The following is a 27,156-nucleotide window of genomic DNA, read 5'->3' as shown; positions in this document are numbered from 1 at the left end:
AGCTCTGCATCCTATCAATGTCCTGTTGTAACCTACAGTAACCTTCTACACTATTCACAACACCACCAACCTTCATGTTATCTGCAAACTTACTAACCCACCCTTCCACATCCTCATCCAAGTCATTTATAAGAATCAGCAGGGATCCCAGAACAGATCCCTGTGGAACACCACTTATCACTAACCTCTAGTCAGAGTACGCTCTGCCTACAACGGTCTTCTATGAGCGAGCCAATTTTGAATCTACACAGCCAAGTTTCCCTGGATCCCATGCCTCCTGACTTTCTGAATGATCCTTCCAGGAGAAACCTTATCAAACACCTTACTAAAATCCATGTACACCTTCATCAATGTGCTTTGTCACATCCTCAAAGAATTCAATCAGGCTCATGAGGCATGACCTGCCCCTCACAAAGCCATGTTAACTGTCCCTAATCAGCCTATGCTTCCCTAAATGCCCATAAATCCTGTCTCTAAGAATCTTCTCCAGTAATTTGCCCACCACTGAAGTAAGACTCACTGGTCTGTAATTCCCAGGGTTATCCCTACTCCTTTTCTTGAACAAAGGAACAACATTTGCCACCCTCTAATCATCTGGCACTACTCCTGTGGCCAGTGAGGACACAAAGATCATCACCAAAGGTGCAGCAATCTCTTTCCTCACTTCCCATAATAACATTGGATATATCCCGTCTGGCCCCAGTGACTTATCTATCCTAATGCTTTTCAAAAGTTCCAGCACATCCTCTTTCCTCATGTCGATATGTCCTAGTGTATCAGCCTGTTGTACGCCATCTTCACAAATGTCAAGGTCTCTCTCACTGGTGAATACTGAAGCAAAGTATTCATTAAGGACCTCCCCTACCTCTTCTGGCTCCAGGCACGTTTCCTCTTTTATCCCTGATCGGTCCTACCCTCACTCTAGTCATCCTCTTATTCTTCACATACGTGTACAACACCTTGGGGTTTTCCATAATCCTACTCACCAAGGCCTTCTCATGCCCCCTTCTAGCTCTCCTAAGTCCATTCTTAAGCTCCCTCCTGGCCACCTTCTAACTCTCCAGAGCTCTGTCTGATCCATGCTTTCTAAACCTTAGGGAAGCTTCTTTCTTCTTCTTGACCAGATATTCTACGTGGATGTCAACCATTGTTCCTGCACTCTACCATCCTTACCCTGCCTCAATGGGACAAACCTATGCAGAACCCCATGCAAGTACTCCCTAAACAACCTCCACATTTCTGTTGAGCACATCTGTTCCCAATTTACACTGCCAAGTTCCTGCCTAATAGCATCATAATTCCCCCTCCCCCAATTAAATACTTTCCCATATCGTCTGCTCCTATACCTCTCCAAGGCTTTAGTAAAAGGTCAAGGAGTTATGGTCACTGTCCCCAAAATGCTCTCCTGCCGAGAGATCTGAAACCTGATCAGGCTCATTGCCTAGTACCAGGTCCAGTATGGCTTGTCCTCTTGTCAGCCTGTCCACACTGTGTCAGGAATCCTTCCTGGACACACCTAACAACCTCCATCCCATCTATCCCCTTTACACTAAGGAGGTGCCAATCAATATTAGGGAAGGTGAAATCACCCATGACAACAACCCTGTTATTTTCGCACCTCTCCAAAACCTGCCTCCTGATCTGCTCCTCAGTGTCTCTGCTGCTATTGGGGGGTCTGCAGAATACTCCCAATACAGTGATCACTCCCTTCCTGTTTCTGACTTCCACCCACACTGACTCAGTAGATGATCCCTCCAGGACATCCTCCCGTTCTACAGCTCTGATACTGCCCCTGATCAGCAAAGCCACTACCCCACCTCTTTTACCTCCATCCCTGTCCCTTTTGAAACTTCAAAACCCCGGAATATTCAGCAGCCATTCCTGCCCTTGCGACAGCCAAGTTTCTGTAATAGCCACAATGTCGCAGTTCCATGTACTTAACTATGCTCTGTGTTCATCAGCTTTGTTCCTGATACTTCTCACATTAAAGTAGACACATTTCAGCCTATCCAACTGACTGCAATTTTGCCCTTTCAACTGCCTATCCTTCCTCACAGTCTTTCTACACACCGCATCTACTTTACACTAAATGAACCAACCACTGACCGATCACTCTGGTTCCCATCCCCCGCCAAACTAGTTTAAACCCTCCCCAACAGCTCTAGCAAACCTGCCCTCAAGAATATTGGTCCCCCTCCAGTTCAGGTGTAACCCGTCCCTTTTGTACAGGTCGTACCTTCCCCGAAAGAGATCCCAATGATCAACAAATCTGAAACCCTGCCCCCTGCACCAACTCCTCAGCCACGCATTCATCTGCCAAATCATCCTATTCTTACCCTCACTGGCACGTGGCACAGGCAGCAATCCACAGATCACTATCCTTGAGGTCCTGCTTTTCAGCTTCCTACCTAGCTCCCTATATTCCCTTTTCAGGACCTCATCTCTTTTCCTACCTATGTCATTGGTTCCAATATGCACCTCGACCTCTGGCTGTTTGCCCTCCCCCTTCAGAATGCTGTGGACCAGGTCCGAGATGTCCCTGACCCTGGCACCCAGGAGGCAACATACCATCCGGGAGTCTCTTTCATGCCCACAGAATCTCCTGTCTGCTCCCCTTACTATTGAAGCCCCTATCACTACCATTCTCCTCTCCTCCCTCCTTCCCTTCTGCGCCACACAACCAGGCTCAATATCAGCAACCTGGTCACTGCGGCTTTCCCCTGGTAGGTTGTCTCCCCCCAAGCGGTATTCCTGTTATTCAGGGGAACAGCCACAGGGGTACTCTGCACTACCTGCCTATTCTCCTTCCTTCTGACAATCACCTAGCTACCTGCCTCCTGCAGCTTAGGAGTAACTGCCTGCAGCTCTTAACTGAACTCGTTGTTCTCCTGTAGGAGCCGAAAGTCGTCCAGCTGCAGCTCCAGTTCCCTAACACAGTCTGTAAGGAGCTGCAGCTGGATGCACCTCATGCAGATGTAGCTATCAGGGAGACTGGAGGTCTCCCAGAACTCCCACATCTCACAAGATGAACACACCACTGACCCCAGAGCCATTCTAACTACTCTAGCCTGGCACTAGAGGAAAAAAAATCAGAGAAAGAAAGACAGTAGGAAACTTACCAGAGACTTACCTTAGCCTCCTCTCGCCAAAGCCTAGAGTGCTCTACTCTAACACTGGTCCACTCCACTTATACCTACCTTCCTTTTATTCCCTTCTGTTAATTAGCCAATTAACTGGTAATAATTTGCAAATGTGCCTCTTTTAGACTCTTGCAAGGTAAAATTCATAAGCACACGCACAGAGGCTCACCTCTTTTCAAAGCTCCCACTCCAAATCTCGCCTTGAATAAAACAAAAATCTTGGAAATGCTCTGCATAATTCACCATTACATTCAGATAAAAAGGTAATTCAGTATTTTTATCTGAACTATCAAGTCTTTCCTACTAAAACAATTTCCTGACATTTCTCTTTTCATAATCTGATGAACTTCCTGCATATTTCCAATACCATTAAAAAAAGTTCAGCAAGTTATTTTTAATTGAATAAACTAGGGTTGTTAGTAAGTGATTACTCAGAAGAGCTTCCCATATAGAACTCAAAAAAACATACCCATGAGTTGAATTAACCCACACAGCCCAATACAATCATGATATGAACCATGGTTCCTGCTAGCAGAGAAGTTGCAGTGACATAAATTAGTGTCAGTATCCCCAACATAGAACAATAGCTAATTTTCCCTTTCCTAATTCTTGGACTGTAGAAGTGCAAGGTTACAGGATACCCTCCATAATCAACCCATAAATTCAATCGCATAATTTTTTTTATATTATACACACCACAGGATTGAACTGTATAAAATAATTGTGACTTTACAGCAGGCCGTGTGCAAAACAACAGATTCAATCATACTTTTATTTGTACATCAAGCACACAAGCTCAAAGTCTGCAAAGTATGCAGGATGATGTTAATTGTTATGCAACACATACATATGTACAATAATAACAGTGGTTAGGTTACTGGCAGAATCCAGAAGCAGGAACTATTCATGTGAATATCGGAGTTTGAATCTCACCACAGCAATTGAGGAATTAAATGACCACTGCTAGACCCATTTCTAAGCTGCAATGCACCCTAACCTACACAAAACACCTTCTTTCCCTTGAGAATTTGTTTTTAAAAATATAAAAGACCATCAGTCTCGTCAAATATAGGTCCAAAGTAGTATCTTAAAGTAGAGGAGGAATTCCAACCTTAAGGCTCAGCAACCAGGAGCACGGCCTCCAAACACACAGCATTTAATGTCACTATTGACATTTTTTAAAAATCTAAAACATGTATTATTACTTTCTCACCAATTTTCTCTGCTTATCTCTTGAAAGTATTGCCTCTAGTTCGACATCTCTAACTGGCTATTTTTTCTAGAAAGATAGGATATTCTTTCAAAGGCTTACCATTAAGTTTCAGCTTTTCCTCATCCATACATAATGTTTCTAGTGTGGGTCAATGGACAAAAATCACTAACTATCATCTCGATGACTTTTCACCCAAATGTCAAGTTTTAAAATTGCTTAACTGCCTTTTATATGGCATTTGCTTAATGATTACTTCAGATGGTGTTAAAGGTTGAACTTTATCATTGACTGGTCTACATATGTTCATTGCTCATAAAGTGCGTTGGGATATCCTGCAGCTGGAAATACACAAGAGAAATACCAATAATTATATTGGTAAGGCCATAATTAACTAGGTTAGATTTGGTTTACAATATTTATATCTGATCTAAACAAGACTAATTCTGTTCAAGGAACAGGATCAGATTTTGTTCTTAGTATCAGATGAAACTATAGGAACAGGATACTTTTTCCCACACCTCAAAAGGTGTTTCAAGCTTACATTACACTGAGGGAAGCAGGGCAGTGGTGTGAGAAGCCACACATTTTGTGTGTGGCCAATCTCCATTCCACCACAACCACTCCTGCAGCAACAATATTTAGCACTTGGCCCAAGCCCCCAAAAGCCTTTCAACTCATAGCTGCACCAGGTCAGTCACACGTCATTGTTGGAGCAGGGAAGCAGTTGAGAGAAGTCCGTGGAGAAGGGTGTTGGTGTTGAACACAAAAAGCATCTTAAAGAGGTACGTGTCAGATTGAGGCCTTGAGTTCAAATGTCATAGACATGGATCAAGTAAGCTTGGTCTTGTTAAGGTCAGTTTCAGTGCAAAAAGCTAGCATCACCTGCACAAAAAGGCAAATAAATTTTCCTAAATGGCATTGATAGCTTTTGTTTAACATCATTGTACATATCTGAAGGAACATGGTACATCTGCCCATCTTAATGTTTCCTTTCCAGTCATACACACTTAACAAAGTCCACATCTCTCCTATTGATCTTAGAATCTTACAGAACAGGAGGAGTGGTTGGAGGGGCAATTCATCCCATCATGCCTGTGCTGGGTCTTGGAAAACTTTTCTATATGTTTCTAAAGACTTTTGAGGTTAAACACCCAGCAATCTCACTGAATTTAACCACTTAAACTATCCTTAGCTGCCAACACTATTTCAATAAAGCCTTACAGAAGCACAAAGAGCAGCACCATATCTTTTGGGTGGGAACATCTATTGCCTCAGAGGTTAAACAGCTACTTCAAAAAAATTAAATAACCACACTCCTGTTTTGCCAGATTTCAAATACTGATAAAACAGTGTTATTGCCATTTATTGCTCCTTGAGAATCAACTTTTATTTTTCCAATAAGTATCCTCTTTTAGCATACATAGTCATCACTGTAACTATTTAATCAATACTCCCCTTCACCCCATCCTAGGCTTATCTTTTAGTCCCTTTCACCCTTTTCCCTGCTTCCTTGCTTGCTAAAACCAATTGCATCTCATTTGTTGTTAGTTCTGACAAAAAAAACTAGCAACCCAAAATTTTTATTGTTGCTCTTCCCTGAAGTACTACTAGTTGGACTGGTTGAAGAAAATGAGGGTGGGAAGTCAGTGACAGCATAGATGAGGCACTGGCTCAGGAACAGAGTCAAGTATTCTGATGTGTAATTATTTTTCAGACTGGGAGTTGGTGCTAGGAACATTCCATGTTTCTTAAACAAAGTGTTGACAATATGGACATGGATGTGCAAGATTTGCAGATGATACAGAAGTTGCTACTGTGATTGTGGGGCATGTATGGCTTGGAGGTTTAGGCAGACAGCTGGAATTTGATGTAGAGGGACATGAAGTGATACATAATGGCAGAAGAGCCAGAAGCGTGCATTAGCAGAGGAACATGTGCATGTGTAATTCTTTGAAAGTGGCAGGACAGATGGAGAGTACATGTACTCGGTGTAGTACGTGGGATCCTGGTGAATGCAGGTATGTAGTAAGGAAGCTGGAAAGTTGTTTTGAGTGTTTCTGGAACACCGTAGTGTATCTGATCCTGGTCAATACACATCGGGGATGGATGTTGGAGGCTTGGAGGGGGTGCTGTATTGATTTAATGGAGTTATTCCAAGGTTGAGGACTTTCAGCTACAGGAATAGACTAGGGAGGCTTGGGTTATTCTCCTTCAGGTGGAGAATGTTATCAGGAAATTTGAAGAACGTGCAAAATCAAGACAAGTTGGAAAGGCAGATAGGAAGGGGCTGTTCCCATTGGCAGATAGGTCAAAGATTGATGAAAGTGGGGGACAAGAGACAAAAGATGAACACGAGGAAAGACTTTTTGGATGGAGAGTGGCTGTTGCTCAGAGCTTACTGCTGTGAGAGCTTTGGAAACAGTATCATTTAGTGTTTTCAGGTAGGAAGTTAGCTGATGGGTGGGGGATTTGCAAGGCAGCAGTTGAATTGGACATTGTGGATTACTCTGCAGTTGGAGGCAATGGGCAGAAATGGCCTCCTGTGCCATAGCGATTACTTTGAATGTACATACTGTTACTACTTTGCTGGCCCATTCAAAAAGACACTTTTCATAAAGAATGCCTGACAATTTTTTTTTAAATGGTTGAGGGCTTTGCAGTCAACCTAATCTAGAAAATGATGCAACTTCAGTTGGCTTCTCTTTCTTCTAAAAGGTCGTTGAACACTGCCTTTAGCAAGATGAGTTAACTCAAAACAGGGAACCTGGGATGGTTTGCTCTGCATACTTCATAAGCAATTATCCATAAAAACATTAGGGGAACGTTATTTAAAAAATTGTGGTGTGTTGTGAGACCATGAATTGCTAAGCATTATATTAGACAATATGTGAAAACTACTTTTGAGAAGAAAGCAGAGTCCATTTCAGAGAAACTGTTTTAATTATACAAGTGAGCTGTGTGTCTGGCACAAATGTGAGTCCAGAGTGCAGTCTTGGCCAGATCCATGTGTTTTATTTTCTGTCAATGCAATATTTTAATTCAACAATTTAGTCAGGCCTTTCAAGAAGTAGATTATATGGCTGCAAGAGGCACCAGCAAGCTATAGCATTTTTGCTTCACTAGTTTGCAGACCCACACCAGCAACCTTGGATCATACTCATGCTATTCAGGTACTTTTCTTGGAAGTAAAGAACCTGATCAGGAGGTATTTGATCTTTACATAATATATAATAGTTAACTGTACGCCACCAACATTTATTCACTTAGGTGCTGAATTAAGGCTTTTACTTAGTATGCCACTGTTTCACTGGAAAATTACAAAACTTTTAGGCCATCGGCATATAGATATACATTAAAGTTTAAATGAACCATGTCTTCTGAACCAATCACACACCCCACTCCTCGTCAAGATACTTTGACCATTCTGCTTTCAGCCAACGAATGCACCAGGTTCATTGACTTTTCCCAACACCATTGTGTTTAAATAGTTACAATGCAAGCCCCTTCATAACAAATTTACAAATTGAACTAAAAGCTGTAATTGTTAGCATTTTACCTGGTATGATATTGAGCTAAAGATACAATACAATCAGACTCCAAGCTCTTAGCTAGAAAAGAGGAAAATCAGCTCACGGAACGTGGTCTAGGCTGAAAAGTCCGGAATTGTAGGCGGCAGTAAATGGGATCAGACTTAGTAATAACACCTTTCACACTTCACATAACTTGCCAACACTCACATCAGTTCACTTCCAGCAGGGGAACTTTTAGGACTTTGGTTTTATTTTGTTCTTAATTGTGTTCTTTCTTGAAAAATTGTGTATAATTTATGCTTAATTTATGTTTTTCTTGTGAATGCGACTTATATGATGCTATGTGCCTATGCTGTTGCTGTAAATAAGTTTTACATTGCACCAGTGCATACATGTACTTGTGCGTATGACAATAAACTTGACTTTGAGATCAGCAGTCATAGAGCTATACAGCATGGTGAACAGGCCCTTCAGCCCAGATCGGTCATGCCAAAGTTGCCTAACAAAGCTAGTCCCATTTGCCCGTGTTTGGTCCATATCCCTTTCCAATCCATGTACCTGTCCAAATGTCTTTTAAATGCCATAAATGTACCCATAATTGTAGGAGAAACTGGGAAAATAAGTATATATAATTGTCCTCTTTGTAAGTTTATTTCCCCAATTTTAGATCATCCAAAGATTGGTAGACAACACACCGACTAGTCCCTAAACCAGTGTTATTCCATTACGGTGCAACTTAGCCTCCAATTTTTGTCTCCATGTAGCTGCAGAATTGAGTGCCTTTCCCAAAGACTGATCACTCTTGGCCATCATGTGATTGAATCAACAGTATAATTTAATCCTCACTTGGTAGTATGCCAGAGATCCGTGGTAAAGAATAGAGAGCCACCCCAGACCCAAATAATTAAATCCAAACCTGACTTGGGCCTTTCACCAATGCACTCTTAAAGCATGTGCATGTGCACACATCTGGAAAATACATGCCTTGCATTTCTTCTTTGCAGTGTTTCACAATGATGTTCTGCAAATGATTTCAGACAACACTACAACCAATAGTACACAAACTAGTATGAATACACATGCCAGGAGCAAGCTTTTGCAAACTGTGATCTACTCAGAAGAGATAGTATAATGACTCTATCCAAGCTCTTTAAGCCAATCATCAAAGGGGAAGGGTGCAACTCACAAGCCTCATTTTAATGCAAAAGTTTCTACTTGACTTTAAGGTACATTATTTTAAAATCTGCTCATGTGTAACTATATAATCCTCGTTTTTCCTTAAAAAGTATATTAGGCAAATTAATTCATTTTGAATAAACGCTAGGGCTCAGTGGGGAAGGACTACAGTTTAAGGTTCTTCTGCCACTGGAGAAGGAGGGGCGGGGTCAGGTGAGGAAGCCCCTTAAATATTGTAAATATGGGATTGGGGTAGCACCCCAGGGAGCCACACAAGTGTCATCGATGCTGTGTTTTTTTTTAATATATAAAAAGGTAACACTAGTGATTGATCCGTACACGAATGTAAAGGCTTGCACTATTTTTATTGTTGTATCTAGTTTGTTTTTTTATGATGAATAAAGTTTATTTTGGAATAAAAAGAATTCATTTTGAATCATCATGCAAGACTTGATGTTACTGCTACATGGAACATTTAAACAGCAGCATCAGCACTGCCAGATTATCTGGGATCACATTCTCAGCGCTAACATTAAGTGTTGGTTAACTTCTGTAAGTCATTCACTTTCCTTGTATTTTTCAATTAGTGACATCAGGATTGCCACCGACAATATCTGTTGTTTCTGCTACAAGAACAAGTCACAGGGTTTAAGATATTCTGAATTAGTTCATTATAGTTTACAGCAGTAAAAAATAAAACTTCTGAAGCTAAATAAGTTAAAATGAACTTGAAGTAAGTGGCACTGAGCAAAGCACTAAGATTCTGTTCATTAATTTGAAATACAACAAATATACAGCACTATAAACGACCAAAGGACAGGTAGAATTTCTTTCCCTTTAGGAATACACATCAAAACAAAACAACTTTTTTTATTTTCGTGTTCTGGCTATGACCATTATATCAACAGAAACACAATCACTCCAAAACAGGAAGTTATTGTGCATGTGTTCCCTTTATTTGTAGATTACATACATTACAGAAATCATACTGTTGAAAAGTTTATTCAATTTCATTTAAACTTACCCGAGGAATCATTCTAAAGGCTAAATTTTGCAGCTGGAAGTGTACTTGCTTACATGGTTCAATACTTGATTATGAAAGTATCTGGTTATTGTCCCAGGTTGAAAATAATATTTCACAGTTAGCACTTATGTAATGGGCACAGAGCTTGTTTTTTGACAGCCAAGGTAAGGCACTGGAAATAGCTCTGAATAGGCAACAAAACATCTATTTTGCTGGCTGAGGGTGTGAGGGAAGGAGGGTTGCTGTTGGCAGGAAGCTGAAAGCAATTGATCAGAAATTTGTTTCTCAACACTCAGACGAATTGGATACCACTAACTTTTGAAACCCTCCCTCTTTAAAAGGTACTTGGAAAACAGCCCCTTTAAATGTATGAGAAGCTGTATTTCACTTTTATTTCTTCCTCCTGTTACAACTGCTAATAGTAATAATGAAATAACAATATTTCACAAGGATTAGTTCCACTGTCTAGCTGCACAACCTCACAAAATAAACAATTCAATATTTCAGGAGTAAGTTTTAGGGCAAATAAAGCCTTCATTCTGTGCAATGTGAGCGAGTGTTTGGGGGTGAGAGACAGTGAGTGTGTCCATGTTTTGGTGTGTAGCCAACACAGTCCAGGTAAATACATTACATGGCAAAACAATACACTGCTGCTGCAGAAACACCATACAGAATTTTCCAATGAAAAATTTCTCATCAGATCCGTGGGGTTTAAACATTACCTGTGGAAGTCAGAAAAAAGTAGCTTTCCAGCACTAGTTGTTGCAAACACTGGACAAAGCCGCCCATATCAGGATGATTCCCCATCTGGTTACTCTGCCAGGAATAGCTCCTAACTAAAATCCTTCTCCTATGCCACAGTAAAAAAAAGTGTGGAAAATAAAGAATCAAAGAAAAGGGAATCTTTGATATTTATCATCATGCTGTGTACAAAGGAAAACCAATAGGTCATGTATCTCCCCTCATTACCAAGGATAACTCATGACATGAAGGCTCAGGAAAAGAATCTGAAAAATTATACTAAATAACAAAGGAAAGAATTTTCAAATCATTGATCTTTTCAAGCAAATTCTCCCATTCATGCTACAGGAGGGAGCTGGTTTTGTTTCACCAATCTCTCTCAGTCCATGTTAATCAAAGCTAAGGAAAGAGAAACAGAATTAACCTTTCAGATCAAAGACCCTTCATCAGAACCAGGCAAGAGATAAAAAAGTTAGTTTTAAGTTGAAGAAAAGATGGGGAGGAAATGGATAAATCAAAGGGGTTCTCTCCCATTGGAACGATGCCAGGGCTTTCATGCCGACAAACTTTTGATGAAGCCAGTCAGTAGAAGTCAGTCCCTCTATATTTTTAAATATTACAACAAGGTAAAGGGTTGAAACCTGTGCGTTGTGTTGTTTGCTTGCAAGACATGTCTGAATGACACATAAATTATTTCCTTCCAGTAATCCACCAGCTTCCATGGTCATGTTTTCTAGAGCCAGTACACAAATTAACAGATCTATTAAATTCCAAACACAAGTTTCATAACTTGTGTAGTGGAATTTAAACTTGCAAACTCTGATAAAGTTGGTCAATGCCTGTAACAGCAGGCTAATCTATCAATTTGTGGCACACCAGCAAGTATTTTGTTTAAGTGCTCAGTGCTGGATATTTCTGTAGTTAAATGAGGCTCGAGGCTCAAGATGGGGAAAAAACTCCTAAGTCTGGCAATGGATGGAGTGATCTGGATGGTCAGGGATAAAATGGGTAGGGGCTTAGCACCAATTGTTAAATAGAAGGGTTGAAGCAAATGTTTGTAGGGGTGGTCAGATCAAGAGAATGCAGATCATTAGGTATTTTTGGAGGGAGGAGGGAGACTTTAACAGGGGGTTGCAAACAGCGAGTCTGAAGGAAGGCCTGGCAAGTAAAGGCAGTCAACCTGAGGTGGGTTCTTGGCACATGTCTAGGACCTGATCAGACAAGTCACCTTTAAGTATCAATGAAATTGGCCTCAAGGGGATTGTGAAGGCCTGGTTCAACACGAGTTGCCTATGGACAGTGTACACATTTCAGAACTGGCATCCTGACATAGGTTGGACAGCAATGTTCATGTCTGGGCTCCTCCGTGCATTAGATGCACTGAGGAATTGGAAGGAAAACTGTGCACTTTGTGATCCACATGCAAGCCTCTGATATTCAATTACATCTTATTTTCCATTTAAATTCAATCACTTTATGCACAAATGTCATGCTGTATGATCCATTTTCTGGGGAAGTTCAATGATACTACATACAGTTTCTTCAACACTTGCACTACCAGCCATTCAACAAATAGTTCATGAATGTAGCTACAAACTTGTACATATTGTACAGCAAGAGCTATTAGCAATCAGAAACAGCAAGTCTTCCTGTTTTACCCTCCTTAATACTGGCAAACTAACATTAAAATTCTGCTCATCTAAGTACAATCTGGGGATTAAACTAGGATATGCATTTACTTAAAGAGGAAGAATACTAAATAAATTATTCCCCTAACAGGAACATATAATAGGTAGAATTTGTCAACTTCCTTTTATATATCCTTGCTTTCAAAAGCATCACCAACAATTCAATTCGAGATATTTGATTTTTTAAGCTTTTTAATCTAAAAAAACCAGAAGATTTTAATGTAAAGTGGTGAAATTTTTGTTTAGTGCTACTTTTAGAAAATCTTTTTGACAAATGGGATTTGAAACATTAAACACTCACGAGCTGGGGGTTTCTTTAACTTTTGAAGTAGCAGGATTCGTTAGTGGAGAGACAACAGGAAATATTGTACAGTAAACACATTCAGATATATTTTCCAAAAGCAGAATACGTTTCAGTGAAATCATCACTGGAACTTGTGTAAAATGCAATGGAGAAAACACTACTTGGTTCAGATTAAATCACTGAGACATCTCTCCTTTATACAGGGCTTTTCTTCACATTTACTAATTTTTTTCAATTATGGTTAATCTTCAGTACCTAAATTTGCCATTCTTAACATGCGAGTCCGGGCAGCCCACCCAAGTCTTCAGCATGTCCACTCAACAAAAACAGGACCTGCTAATGTTTAAAAGAGCAACTTTCTTCCTGAATTCTGTTAACTTGAGACTTTGAGACCACTGCAACAGATTAACAGAGGTCTTACTAATATTGAAATGTCAAAGTCTGATGGCATAATTCAGAGGTAAACCAAATTTTACCTAGAAATAGCAACTGTAGCACTAAGGGATTAGAAATTACTGTACCTCTTTTTAATGGCATTAAAACAGCATTGCAAGTTAACTCTGTGGAAGTTATTTAAAAAAGAATCACCTTAATTGCAAGGTTCTTGGCTCTGTCAGTATCTAGCCTGGCAAATGCTAGAGCCAGTTTTTAAAGGGTCATTCTCTCCAGTGTGAATGAAATAATAAAGAACTCCATCCAAAGAGTTGTACCATTTCATTCCTTTATGACACTGGGACTTCATTTAGATTTTGTTGATAGGAGAATCTAAAATTGGATTCCCAATTAGGTATTCACAGGACTGGCTACTGTTACTGGTTGCAAAAAACACAAGGAACACAGTCATTCGTCAGTTTAAAATGGATGAAAATTCAGACCGTGTCCTTATGATTTCCCTACAGGTTCACATAATCGAGAACTCTGCCCTTATAACTGGCGTTGATGCAAAGTGACATTACCTTGCAGCAATATCACTGTTTAGTGTCACTATACGTTTGTATGGCTACAATACTTAGTACAGATGGGATTAAAATGCATCTTCATTACATTTACAAAATTAAGTTGAGAAACTTTTCAAATAATTAGAGGCAGTGAAAAAGAATCAATTTTCAAAAGGACAAGGATTTTAAAATAGTGTACAAAAATTTGATGACAAATTTGCTTGTGAAATACTCCTTATGCTTGTAAAAACTGATATCCCATTATTTACAAATATCAACAGACAGATGATAGGATTTTTTGTCCCAATTGGTTGAAGATTTAAGTGCAATAGTGCTTACTTGACTGAAGCACAGTGAGTAGCTCCATTGGTAGAAAACAGAACATAAAACAGTACAGCACAGGAACAGGCCCTTTAGACCATGATGTCTATGTCAACCATGATGCAAGTTTAAGCTGCACATCTGCCTGCACATGGTCGATATCCCTCAGTTACTTTCCTGCTCATGTGCCTGTCTAAATGCCTCTTAAATGTTGCTACAACAGAAACTGCCATTTTGAGTTAGTGTACTATCGGCAATTAATTTGAAAGAAAGGCAAAATCTCCAACATACAAAATAATAAAAACATCTTTTCAGACCATTAGATAAGCTAAACAACAGCATGCTACATTGTTACATATAGCTCCTTTTACATTTTCACTTTCTCCCTTACCCTTCTGAAAATTATAATGATAGTGTTGCAAATACCTTCTAGAGTTTAGCTTAGGATGTTTGTTCCTCTATCATAGAATCAATAATAACATTTACACAAAAAAATCTGGTCGCTACAGTTTCAAACTGCTCAAGATACATTACAGTTTATATTCAAGACAGGCATACTAAATCCATAGAAAAGGTAAAGAATTCTGGCAATTCCCTGCCAGATTGCATTGGTGCTTTAAAGGACCAAGTAAGAAGAGCACAATTGGTGGGGATAAATCACATCAGACAATTTAACTGCCCATTCTCTGGGTTTCAGTGGACAAAGGAGTTTAAATTAACCTATGATCTGGAGTAGAAACATCTGTGAAACACACAAGCTCAGGAACCCCTGAATTACTGACATTTCATTTACCCTCAGGAACTGTTGAGGAATTCAAATTTCAGAAAACTCAGTGTTCCTTCAGATGGGCAATAGAATAGATAGGGCTCTAATGTCTGAAGTCAATAAGTAGCCAAAACAACTATTAATATTCCAAACAAGTTTAAAAATGATGTTCAGAGAAATACGGTTTATTACACATAGTCAGCATATTATGGGCAGGCTTGGAAGTGTAGTGGTTAGTGTAACACTACTACAGCGCCAGCAACCCAGGTTCAATTCCGGCCGCTGTCTGTAAGGAGTTTGTACGTGCTCCCCATGTCTGCGTGGGTTTCCTCCGGGTGCTCCGGTTTCCTCCCACGTTCCAAAGACGTACAGGTTAGGAAGTTGTGGGTATGCTATGTTGGCGCTGGAAGCGTGGCGACACTTGTGGGCTGCCCCCAGAACACTCTACGCAAACTGATGCATTTCACTGTGTGTTTCGATGTACATGTGACTAATAAAGAAGTCTTATATAATTTTGTGTGTGGCAGTGTATGGGTAACCGATGAAATTTTGTAAAAATTATGGTGAGAGCTTTTAAATGAATTCATATTATTAAAATAATGGAGGAAAGCATTTTACACAAAACCATTAAGCAGTGATATGCTATCATATCATTATGCAATTTCAAAGTCACCATTTTCTTCTACATTATAGATGGAATAAGATCATGAATTGGGAAATACTGATTTTTTTATTGTACAGTTTTACTCAAATTTTAAAAAGAAATAAAGTCCTGATGCAGGGTTTTGAATTGAAATGTCAACAATTCCTCTTTGCCCACCCCCCCCATAAGTGCAGCTAAACCCACTGAGTTCCTCCAGCAGATTGTTTGTTGTTCCAGATTCCAGCATCTGCAATCTTTAATGTCCACATATTATTATGTCTTTTTTTAAAAAAAGATATTTTGGTCTTGGACTACATTAGCTATAGTACAAGAATTCAACCAAGCTCCACCTTTTCCAGGACCAAAGAGAGTACAAACAGGCAATATTCTGATTTTGCACATCAATATTAACTCTTAGCATATTGTTATGCATTATGTATTGCTAGTTTTCCCCATGAAGATTCACGATAACATTGATTAATTCCTCACTTTTCCAGAATTCATACCAGATCTTCCACAGGAAATTACAAGGTCAATTGCAGCCAGTTGCCATGCATAAAAACAAAAGGTGACAGTAGCAACCTTAAAAAGGGAGAAAGGGAGAACATTGAACAAAGAAAGCACCATTAAAGTAGAAGAGGTGATTAAAAATAATTTGAGATGTAATTGATACTTTGTGGGGAGGTGCGAAATAAACAGGTAGTTTCAATACAGTAAAAGCAAAACAGATCATTTTACAGGTGATTTTTCCATGAATGGATGTTTAATAGGGCTGATGACTTTTTATTGCTTTTTCCAATTTCACCCTCTTTAAGCCCTCTCTTCACAATAAAGGTAATTCTATACTTTTCTGCTTGATAAAACCTGCAAACAGACATATAAATTAATATGTAAGGGAGTCTACAGGCAGACCAAAAATAAAAGGAAATAGAGCAAGAGACATTGATATAGTACACTGTCCATTAAAAATTTATATAAAATTATTTTACAAATGACATATGCACCACAAGAACTACTGTTAAAAACAGCACAAGATAGATCATTGGAATTGCCTGCAGACTAAATTTACCAGAACACACGCAAATACATTAATTATAATCCATTAATGGTGCTTATTGAATGGCTTAGTGGATAAATGGACCATTCAGCTGCATTGAATTATTCATCTCGATTGGGACAATGCAATTGGCATTATTGCTATCTAGTTAAGGTCTCTAAACTGTAAAGTGAGGTTGGTATTGTATAATGCAGAGCAGGGGCTCAAAGAATATAATAGCCAAATGTTCTATATTCACAAAATAAAAGACAAATACAAAGTTGCCCATAACATTGTTCACACCCTCCCCTCTCCTCCAATAAGTTGACCGACATCCAACTGGTGAAGTGGGCAGCCTGAAATTAGAAGGACGACAAAAGGCAGCTACTTTTGAACTTGCAATATGTTCCAGCAGCTTGCTCAAATTAGGAAAACAAGCAGAAAATCTTTTTGTTGTCACTACATTTGTTCTGGATTTGATATATGCCTTATCCATGCTAATGGTTACACTGAAAATAGGGCCAGTACAAATCTTAATGCTAATAATCACAATCATTTTTCTAGCAGGCCAATTTGCTGGGATAAGCAAAGATTTATGAAACGAATATTTCACTGTCATTCCTCATTTCATTTGTTTGTATATAAAGCCTGCCAGAGATGTTGTCTATCTTGCAACTATTAAGTGTTAATGTTCATTTGTTCTTAACCATGTGGTTGTTTTAAGGTTGCCAACATTATATCCCATGACTTGGGTACAAATTGCACCTAGGGCTGGTTGTGGGCATGAATAGTGCTTGTAAAGGCCAGTGCTTTAACCAGCTATATCTTTGTACCCATGTGCCAAATCTTCTGAAGGTCCACTTGTAGTTACCTCTACAATGGCCAGAAGTTATCTGGCTGGCCTTTGGTGCTCAGATGTGGCTGACTGTCAGTCTACCACCTCACCCTCTACCATTCATCCAAGGATTTAACTGTGCCAGTGAGCTCCCCATAGAACTCATTGCCAGTGGTACGTTCCAACTTGATTACGCAGACGGCCTCTACTACTGGTGATCCAGGCAGTGTTGACAATGAGTCAGCATACCAGGTGTGTTGAATGGTTGGAGGCACATCTGTACCTTTTCAGATGCAAGCAGGCTACAGCCTCTCAATCTCCAGCCTTTCACCAACCTTCACCAGGCTCAAAAATCAGGTGAGGTCCTGATATCTAACTGCCAGGTGAGCCCAACATTACATGGGGGCACATCACCCTAACCTGAATATTGGGGGGAAACCAAGTGTAAAATTATCCAAATCAGCCAAATAAGCAGAAGCACCAAAGGAGGAAGAATTAGGTGTACACCACACTGATAATCCTTCGAAATTCCAGGTAATACAACTCTAGTTCATCTAATCTCTTTTCAATACCTGAACCTCAGATGTTAAATTACAATGTGCTTGATTCTTAACTGCCCTCTGAAATGACCTAGCAAGGCAATCAGTTGCAAAAAAACACTATGTCTAAGTATACCAAGAGTAAAGTAGCCACCCAAGCACCAGATGAGGGCATGTCAAATGTACCGCCAAACCAATCGTTGCTTCAGACCCTCATGAACATTTAGGGCCTCGTATCCAAATTGGGATAGCTGCCCTACGGATTGAACAAGCAACAATCTGACATACAGGCCCTCCCTGGATTACAAACACCTGACTTATGGACACCTCCTACGTACGAATGAGCATTTGGGAGACCGGCAGGATGGACAAAGATGGATTTGCCAGCTGCTCAGTGACTGCGAGCATCTTCTGCCAGGTGGGAACGGGCATTTCTATGTGCCTTCTCTCCCCACCCTACACCCACCCAAGCCGCAACAACTGGGGGCTTGGTTGAGCTGAGCAGACTCCTTCACTGAGGCTAAATGGCAGCCGCTCTTCCTGTACCTGCTCTCTCTCCCACCACAGCAATTCCTGTGATCCTCTCCCACACACAGTTTTTGTTCATTTCTGACTTACAAACAGTTCAGGGTTACAAACAGTTCTCAGGACCAGAACCCTGTCAAATCATGCCTGCAGAATCATAACTTTCACCATCATATATTCCTTCATCTCAGATCCTTGGGTATGTCCTGTCCTGCCAGTAGGGAAGACCCAGCAGAGGAGGAAGTTTATGGTTTACCATCAGGGAAAAGTGGCTTTTGAGTCCACAACAATGACACAGGACCACACAAAATCATGTGACAACGTGTCAAACACAAACAAAGCAACTCTAACTGCTTCCCATCTATGACCTTCCTCAGTAGAATTACAACTCCATGTTAAATATTACTTGGAAGTCTGTGGCTACGTCTTCCAAAGTTGCACCCCACCCCCACTACAAGGACAAGAGGGGCAGGCAGATGCAAATGCCATCACCTGCACCTTCCAGATATACATTGTCCTACGTGCAAACATATTGTCATTCCTTCATTGGTGCTGGTCAAAATCCTGCAACACTCAATCAATTGCATAGTACATGCACCCTCATAGCAGAACTATAGTGGTTCAGAGCAGCAGCTCACCACCACCTTCTAAAGAGCAATTAAGGATGCACACTAAATGCTGGCCTTACCAGTGACACCCACATCGAAACTGAATTTTAAAAAATTATCCCAGTAAAACTATGCTGCATTTCTTCCAAATCCAGTTTATCATTTCACAAGTGTGGTGCCTAAAGCTGCAAACATTATCCCCATTGTGGAGGAACCAGAACTGAATAACTGTAGCAGAACTGCTACCTACCTTGCACTCTGGTCCTCTACATGTAACAGCTAATGTTCTTTAGCCTTTCATTGTTCACTTTAGCAGTCCATTACTTTTTAATGTACATAGATTCACATTTTTTTGACCTCCACTACTGGTAGTTGATAACAATTGAGAAAGTTCTGTCCTTTATAAACTCAAAGTGGATGATCTCACATTTACCTACATTGAAATACATTGGCTAAAATTTTGTTCCTTCACAATTGACTAATACTTCTGTAATTTAATGCTTCAATGATACACTGGGAATAATCCTTAGCAGAAAATTTTAAAGATTCCAAGACCTACCTTCATTCGCTCTGGAAAATCCTTGGCAAAGAATGAATAAATCTGTCCCCGGTTCCCAGCCCCAATTACAAGCACTTCCACAGGGAGAGGCATGGCTACTGTAAAACAAACCAAATACAACCAAAGTTAGGCACTCAACAGGAGGTTAATGAAGAATATCTTTCAAACAATTAACTTCTTTTATATCAGACCTCTGAGTAAATGCATTCAAGAATGTAGGCAGACAGCTTGCCTTCGAAATGGACTCTTGACCTCACAATCTACCTCATTACGACCTTGCACCTTATTATCTGCCTGCACTGTACCTTCTCTGTGACTGTAACACTTTATTCTGCATTCTGTTATTGTTTTCCCTTGTACCACCTCAATGCACTGTTATAATGAAATGATCTGTATGCATGCAGAATAAAGTTTTTTTTTACTGTACCTTGGTATATGTGACAATAATAAACCAATTTACCAAGCTTTCACTGCTACTTAACAGGAATGCTATGTGCTCTAATTTTTCTCATCTTCTACATCACATTCACTTTGCACCATTACTGAATGTCACAATCAAAGCTCCAAACTAAGTGTGGAATTTAAATGTTAAAAACAATTACATTATCTATTGTTGAACATATTATATCGATCAAAATCTACTGCATGTTATAAATTGTCACTCTTCCACTCCTTTGTTTTTAACATATCTTACCAAATCAAATCTGTACATAAAATTTAATACAAAACCATTCCGAACTGCAAATTAGCTTTACCTTTTTAAACATATGAGTAAAAATAACTACCTCTCCCATCATACCCTACAACATTTTGTAAAAGCAATATCTAGCATATGGAGCTAAAGTGAATTCCACAGCCTCTCTCCTACAGTGAGTGGAGCTTCAACACGAATGATCGCATTCAATGAGTGGCCTGCAGACAATGAGGGACCCAGACATACGAATGAAAATTACAGAAGCGGCAAACAGGCATAGGCTGCATGTCACTGTTCATCACTGCATGTGATTATAAATGTAAGTTCTCTGTCAAGAAATAGTAACCATATTCAGGCCTTGGGTGATAGGTGGCAAGCAACATTCACACCACACAAGTGCCGGGCAATGACAACATCCAACAAGAGAAAATCCAGCTATCATCTCCTGACATTACCATCACTGAATCCTCCACTATCAACATCTTGGGCATTACCATTAGCCGCTAGGAATCCTGTGGCAAGTAACTCTCCTCCAAACTCCCCAAATCCTGTCCACCATCTACAAGGCTCAAGTCAGGAATGTGGAATACTCTGCTGGATGAGTGCAGCTTCAACAACACTCAATAAGCTTGATACCATACAGGACATAGCAGCCAGCTTGACAGACACTCCATCCACAACGATTCACTCACTCCACCACGACGCAGTAGCAGTAGTTTGTACCATCTACTGGGTGCACTGCAGCAACTCAGCAAGATACCTTCCAAATCCATGACCCAGCCAGAAGGAAAAGGGCAGCAAAGCGTGGGAACACCATCACCTGGTGCCAAACACACCATCCTGACTTGGAAATATATCGCTGTTCCTTCATGGCACTGGGTCAAAATCCTGGAACTCATTCCCTAACATTATTGTGGGTGTATCCACACCTCAAGGACAGCAGCAGTTCAAGAAGGCAGCTCACCACCACCTTCAAGGGTAAATAGGGATGGGCAATTAAATGCTGGCTCAGCCTGCAAAAGCCAAAACCCTTGAATGAATAAAAAAAAATCTTCAGTTTGACCCTTTCAACATAGTATGCATCTCCTTATGGAGTCTCAATTCCTCCTGGTCCCACAACAGTAGCGCCTATCACTCTCATTATTTGGTGTTTTGTTTTTACTTGGATAGCAGAATGGAATAAACTTTTCAAACAAGCATTCCTTATTATCATGTGTATTTGATATCTAATAAATAAAACAAGCACTGCAGCTCACTGTAACCATATAGTATAAACTAACAATCATAATTAGCTACGGCACAGTTATCTGGCCTATTGTCAAAAAAGAGCTTTTTAGTTAAATCTCATTTCCTGGCTGTTGTTCTATAGCTTTGTAAGTATTTGGACAGCAAGTCCCAGACCTTGACTACTATGAATAATTTTTTTTTCTAAATCTGTTATTGTGTGTAATATTATTAAAAGATGACTCAATTTCCAATCATGAGTTTGTCATTAGTTTATAAGTTATCTTTATTAGTTACATGTACATCGAAACACACAGTGAAACACATCTTTTGCGTAGAATGTTCTGCGGGCAGCCCGCAACTGTTGCCATGCTTCCGGCGCCAACATAGCACGCCCACAACTTCCTAACCTGTACATCTTTGGAATGTGGGAGGAAACCGGAGAATCCAGAGGAAACCCACGCAGACATGGGGAGAACGTACAAACTCCTTACAGACAGCGGCTGGAATTGAACCTGGGTCACTAGTGCCGTATAACCTTTAACCTTACCAGATGTATTTCAATATGGTAATAAAATCTTCAACCACATTTGGATTTCCAATTTAAAATGACATTCTTTCCTTTTTAAATCAAATTTGATCTAATTATTACAGCAATTAATTCAATGACAGAATAATTAAGTGAAGGGAAATTTTTATGAGATTTGAACCCTCTCTCCCAACCACTCTTCTAAGTTTGCCCTGTGCAGACCTAAAGAGTTCTACATTGATTCCTGGTATTATTCAAGTTAGATGATGTCAGCTAAGGCATCAAATGACCCAAGGTTACAGGGGAATAACTAATCAGCCAGCCCGCCCAGATAGAATTAGACTTAGCTGTAATGCCGTTCAAATCTTTCTGTTGAAGGTCACAAATAAGGAAAGTATCAGAGTACCAATGCCATATCCATGAAACCTTTGGGTGAATTAGATTAGAAAAGAAGTGGCCTAATAGGGAAGAAACTCTAGCAAGTCCAAGAACTACTGGGCCTCTGCCCAGAGAGGAAGTGGAATGTTTATCACAACTGGGTCACACAACTGCCAGATAATTGGCGATATAACATACAAGAGGATGTTATTGTCACCAAGAAAAACACCTCCAAAATCTTGAGGGTCAACTTCCCCAAAATGGAATCATATTAACACTTAAGCTACAAAAGCAGAACAGAAACTAGATACTATGTGCAAAGTGATTCCCATCCTGATCCCAAAGGCTCCTGGCCATCCACAAGATTCAATTCAGGAGTATGACAAAATAATCAAAACTCATTTGAACAAGTGAGGTCACAATACTTAAAGCTCATTGTCTAAAAACACAACAGTTCATTTGACCAATGTACATCCTAGTAAGTTGTGTGAACATCACTGAGAATAGCCCTCTGAAAACTGACTTAGTTTAATCACTTCCATACATGTATATTTCATACTAGTAGGTTATCCAATCACACTGGGTTTCATAATCTGATCTAATTATGGATCATGGTTTTGTCCTTTTTCCTCTCTCTAATCTCTCCTCATCTTCCAAGATATTTGAACTCCTCCAATTCTGGCCTTGAACATCTTTGATCTTAATCTCTCCACCAAGACCTCAAATTTTGTAATTCTCCATCAATACCTGTCTAATTTTCTCCTACGAGATATTCTTTTAAAACTTTTATCTTCCAACAAGCTTTTGGTCACTGGCCATGAAATTTGTATTATAATGCTCTTGTGAAGAGCTATGTTGCAGGCACTACATAAATCTATTACTGTCCTCTTCTGAACATGCTCTCACTTTTTTTAAAAAATAAAAACATAAGAAGCGGGAACTGGAGTAGCCAATTGGACCCTCAAACGTACTACATCATTCAATAAGATTATGGCTTATCTAAACATGACCTGAACACCACTTCCCCCCACCCCCCCACCTCTATTTTGTTTCAAATCTTATCAATCTCTGCCTTAATCTGAAACTATGACCTTCAGTTCTAGCTATCTCATTAGGGGAAACATTCTCTCAGCATCCACCCGTCATTCCCTCAGAACTTAAATGTTTCGATAAGATCACTTCTTGTTCTTCGAAATTCCAAGCAATATAGCCCCAATCTTTCTTCATAGGTCCACCCTTTCACCTCAGAAACTAATGTAGAAACCTTTCTCTGCACTGCCTCCAATACAAGAACATCCTGCCTTAAACATGGAGACCAAAATTGTTCGCACCTGTAAATTTGCTTTAAAATATCACTACTTTTGTACCCCAAATCCCTAGCAATAGAGCCTGACATTGCATTAGTCTTTCTAATGATTATCTGTACTTGCATGCTAACTCTTTGTGTTTCATGTACTGTACCATGACCCCCAGGTGTCTTTGTACACAGCATTTGTTGTCTCACACCATTTAAATAATGTTCTTTTGCATTCTTCCTTCCAAAATGAATAACTTCATTTTCCTACATTACTCTCCATCTGCCATCTTCTTGCCCACTCTACCTATCTATATCCCTTTACAAACTTTTTGTGTTCTCCCCACAAACTGCAGATTTAATGGTCTATAGTTCTCAGGTTTTTCTTTACCACCTTCTTAAATAAAGGCACAACATTCACTACCGTCCAGTCTACCAGCACCTCACCCATGGCTAATGATGATGCAAATACCCAAGCCAGGACTCCTGCAATTTCTTCCTTTGCAGGTTTCTAAAAAATTTTTAATACTCTGACCTACCACAAATGGATTTTTGAAGGGAAAATCATATTTGACTGTTCTTTGAGGATGTGACTAGTAGAACAGATAGATGAGAAACTTGTGGATCTGGTTTATTTGGATTTTTGGAAGGCTTTCAAATAAGGTGCCACACAGGAGGATGATTAACAAGGTTAGAGCATTGGGGGTGATGTACTGACTGGACTGAGAATTGGTTGTTGGACAGAAAGCAAAGAGTGGGAATAAACGGATCCTCCTTGGAATGGCAGACTGTGACTAGTGGGGTAGAACAGAGATCAAAGTTTTAGCCCTAGCTATTCCCGATCTTGATCAGCAATTTGGTTGAGCAGTTAAAATGTCATTTGACGATACTAAACTAGGTGGGACTGCAAGTGCAGAGGAGGATGTAAAGAGGCTTCAAGGGAATATAGATAAGCTCAATAAGTGGCAAGAACAAGGCAGATGAAACACAATATAGAAAATTGTGAGGTCATCCACTCTGGTGCACATAACAGAAATGGCGAGGAATTGGGTAGTGTCGAAGTTCAAAGGGACTGAGAGGTGCTTGTACACAAATCACTGAAAGCCAACATGCAAGTGCATCAAGCAAGTAGGAGGGAAAATAGTATATTAGCCTTTATTATGAAAGGGTTGGAATATGGAAGTCTTATGGCAATTGTATTGGCGCTTGGTAAAGCTCCACCTGGAGTATCCTGTACAGTTTTGGTCTCCTTACCCAGAAAGAATGTATTGCCATAAAGGGAGTGCGACAAAGGTTTACTTGACTTGGTGGCAGGTTTGCTATCTGAGAAGAAAGCGAATACATTGGCACTGTATTCTTCAGAGTTTAAGTAACAACAATAAATCTCATCAATACTTACAAAATTCTTAAAGGACTATATAAGCAAGATGCAGGGAGATGTTTACCTTGTCTGAGGAGTCTAGGACCAGGACGCACAGCTTGTGAATTGGCAATAGGCCATTTAGGACTGAGATGAGGAGAAATTTCTTCACTCAGAAGGTGGTAAATCTTTGGAATCCTCCATCCCTTACAGCCATTCAAAACTGATAGATTTCTGGGCATTAAGGGAATTAAGGGATATGGGAAATGGTGTCAAGTTAGACAATCAGCCATGACCTGATGAATGGCAGAGCCAAGCTCAAGAGGCGAAATGCTTTCTCCTGCTCCTATTTCTGTTGTTTTAATATTCACAACATTGCATACCTTTTCTTTCAATTTGATATCATGCTTAGTTATCTACAGATGATGCAGCCTATTCATAGAGTTGCTCTCTCTCATCAGAGTCTACCTCTGTTGAGATTTATGAAATAGCTTCTCAAATGTCTGTCACTGTTGATCTACTGCCTTACCCTTTAATCTACTTCCCCCATCCACTTTGTCATCATGCCAAGTAATTGTTTTTTTGATTTTAAATTTAGGATAGTAATTTCAAACTCAAATTTCTCACCCACAACCAAATTTGGAATTTAAGTAAGCTGTGATCATTTTCCTGTGACGTCCTTTTATCATTAATTAATCCTGCATTGTTACACAATAACACACACAAAATGCTGGAGGAACTCAGCAGGTCAGGCAGCATCTATGGAAAGAAATAAACAGAAAGGTCTCAACCAGAAACCTCAACTGTTTATTTCCCTCAACAGATGCTGCCTGATCTGCTGAGTTTCTCCAACATTTTGTGTGTTGCTCCAGATTCCAGCACCTGCAGAATCTCTTGTGTCTCTGTTGTTACACAATAACAGATCTTAAATAGCCTGCTCTCTAGTTGGTTCCTCAGTGTATGGCTCTGGGAACTCAACCCAAATATACTCCACCAATTTGATTTGCCCAATCTGTGTAATTATTGCAGTACCTTTGTTACAAGCCCCCATTACTTCGTCATGTATACTCAGTTCTACAGTATTGTTACTGTCACCACCAGTGAATTCTTACCCTTGCTATATCTTATCTCATCCAAATTGATTCTACATCATTTTTCACCGTTTAGAGAAGGAACTCTGGATCAATTTCTTTTTCATTGACGTAACAACTCAGTTTAAGTTATAATTATTTTTAATCAATGAAGGGTATGCGAAGCAGAGTCAAAAGAGAAGCGCTCCAGGGGGTGACTCAGTTTATCTAGTATGGAGACAGCCTTTCTCTGCACTAAATTCATCTAAAGCGGCAAAGTAGTATGGGTGCTATAACCTTCAAATTAAGGAAGAAAACAGGACAGTTTCTTGTTGCTGAACGTTAGTCACTGACTGACACTGAATAAAGATTATAATCACGCTCAGATGGGAGGTCCTCTAAATGAATGACCTGCTAACATTAGGCATGAATAGCCATCTCTTGCTCTCTCAAATCCGCCGAGACAAGGAAATAAATCAATGGAGAAAACTAGGCGCTGAGTCTTCCCACTCCGCATTGCGCAGAACGCCACCGGCTAGCTTTTCACCACCTGTTTTACATAGAGAAGTGCAGCTCGGCTTTTAGGCAGAAATCCTTCCCGTGCGGTTGTTTTTTTCACCTTGACTCCCGATCTTATTGAGAAGCAACATCCCGAGACTGCGGTGGGAATATCCCTGAGTACTACCAGTGGAAATGACCCCAGGGGAAAAGTTCCGACCCAAACACGATCTGCCATGATGACTTACCTGCTAAAAGCCACGAACTCCTGTGACCCTTTTGCTTCCCCGCCCCACTTCTGGTGTAGCAACGCTGGGGATTCTTAAGGGCCACTTGCGTGAAACTGGGCCAGGATCATAGTGACAGGGCGATGGGGCAAGGTCCAGCTCCGACCCGGTGACGTGAGATAAGGAAAGTTCAGGCGTGGAATACAGCTGGCAGCCGTAGAACTATAGGCTGCGAAGGATTAAGTGGGGAAGGAAAATTGCACAAAGCACCTAATTGTAAAAACAGCGGAGGAAAT

General features: G+C 40.1%; 1 protein-coding gene across 4 annotated transcripts in view; it reads right to left on the bottom strand.

Moving 5' to 3' along the window:
* zgc:154075 (uncharacterized protein LOC556929 homolog) overlaps positions 1-27,156 on the bottom strand; it is a 195,900-nt gene that overhangs the window by 142,282 nt on the left and 26,462 nt on the right. For 2 of the 4 annotated variants that reach the window (XM_052039137.1, XM_052039140.1), the window contains exons 1-2: positions 26,882-27,150; positions 19,587-19,684 (exon numbers count right to left, since the gene is read on the bottom strand). In XM_052039137.1, coding sequence (XP_051895097.1) covers positions 19,587-19,679 — 93 coding nt within the window. In that variant the 5' untranslated portion in view covers positions 19,680-19,684; positions 26,882-27,150. Of the gene's footprint in view, positions 1-19,586; positions 19,685-26,881; positions 27,151-27,156 lie in introns of those variants that run through there. The other 2 variants (XM_052039139.1, XM_052039138.1) reach the window with 1 other exon arrangement.

Source organism: Pristis pectinata, chromosome 26, assembly GCF_009764475.1.
Source record: "Pristis pectinata isolate sPriPec2 chromosome 26, sPriPec2.1.pri, whole genome shotgun sequence".
NCBI classification, from domain to species: Eukaryota; Metazoa; Chordata; class Chondrichthyes; order Rhinopristiformes; family Pristidae; genus Pristis; species Pristis pectinata.
This window is presented reverse-complemented; position numbering and strand designations above follow the sequence as displayed.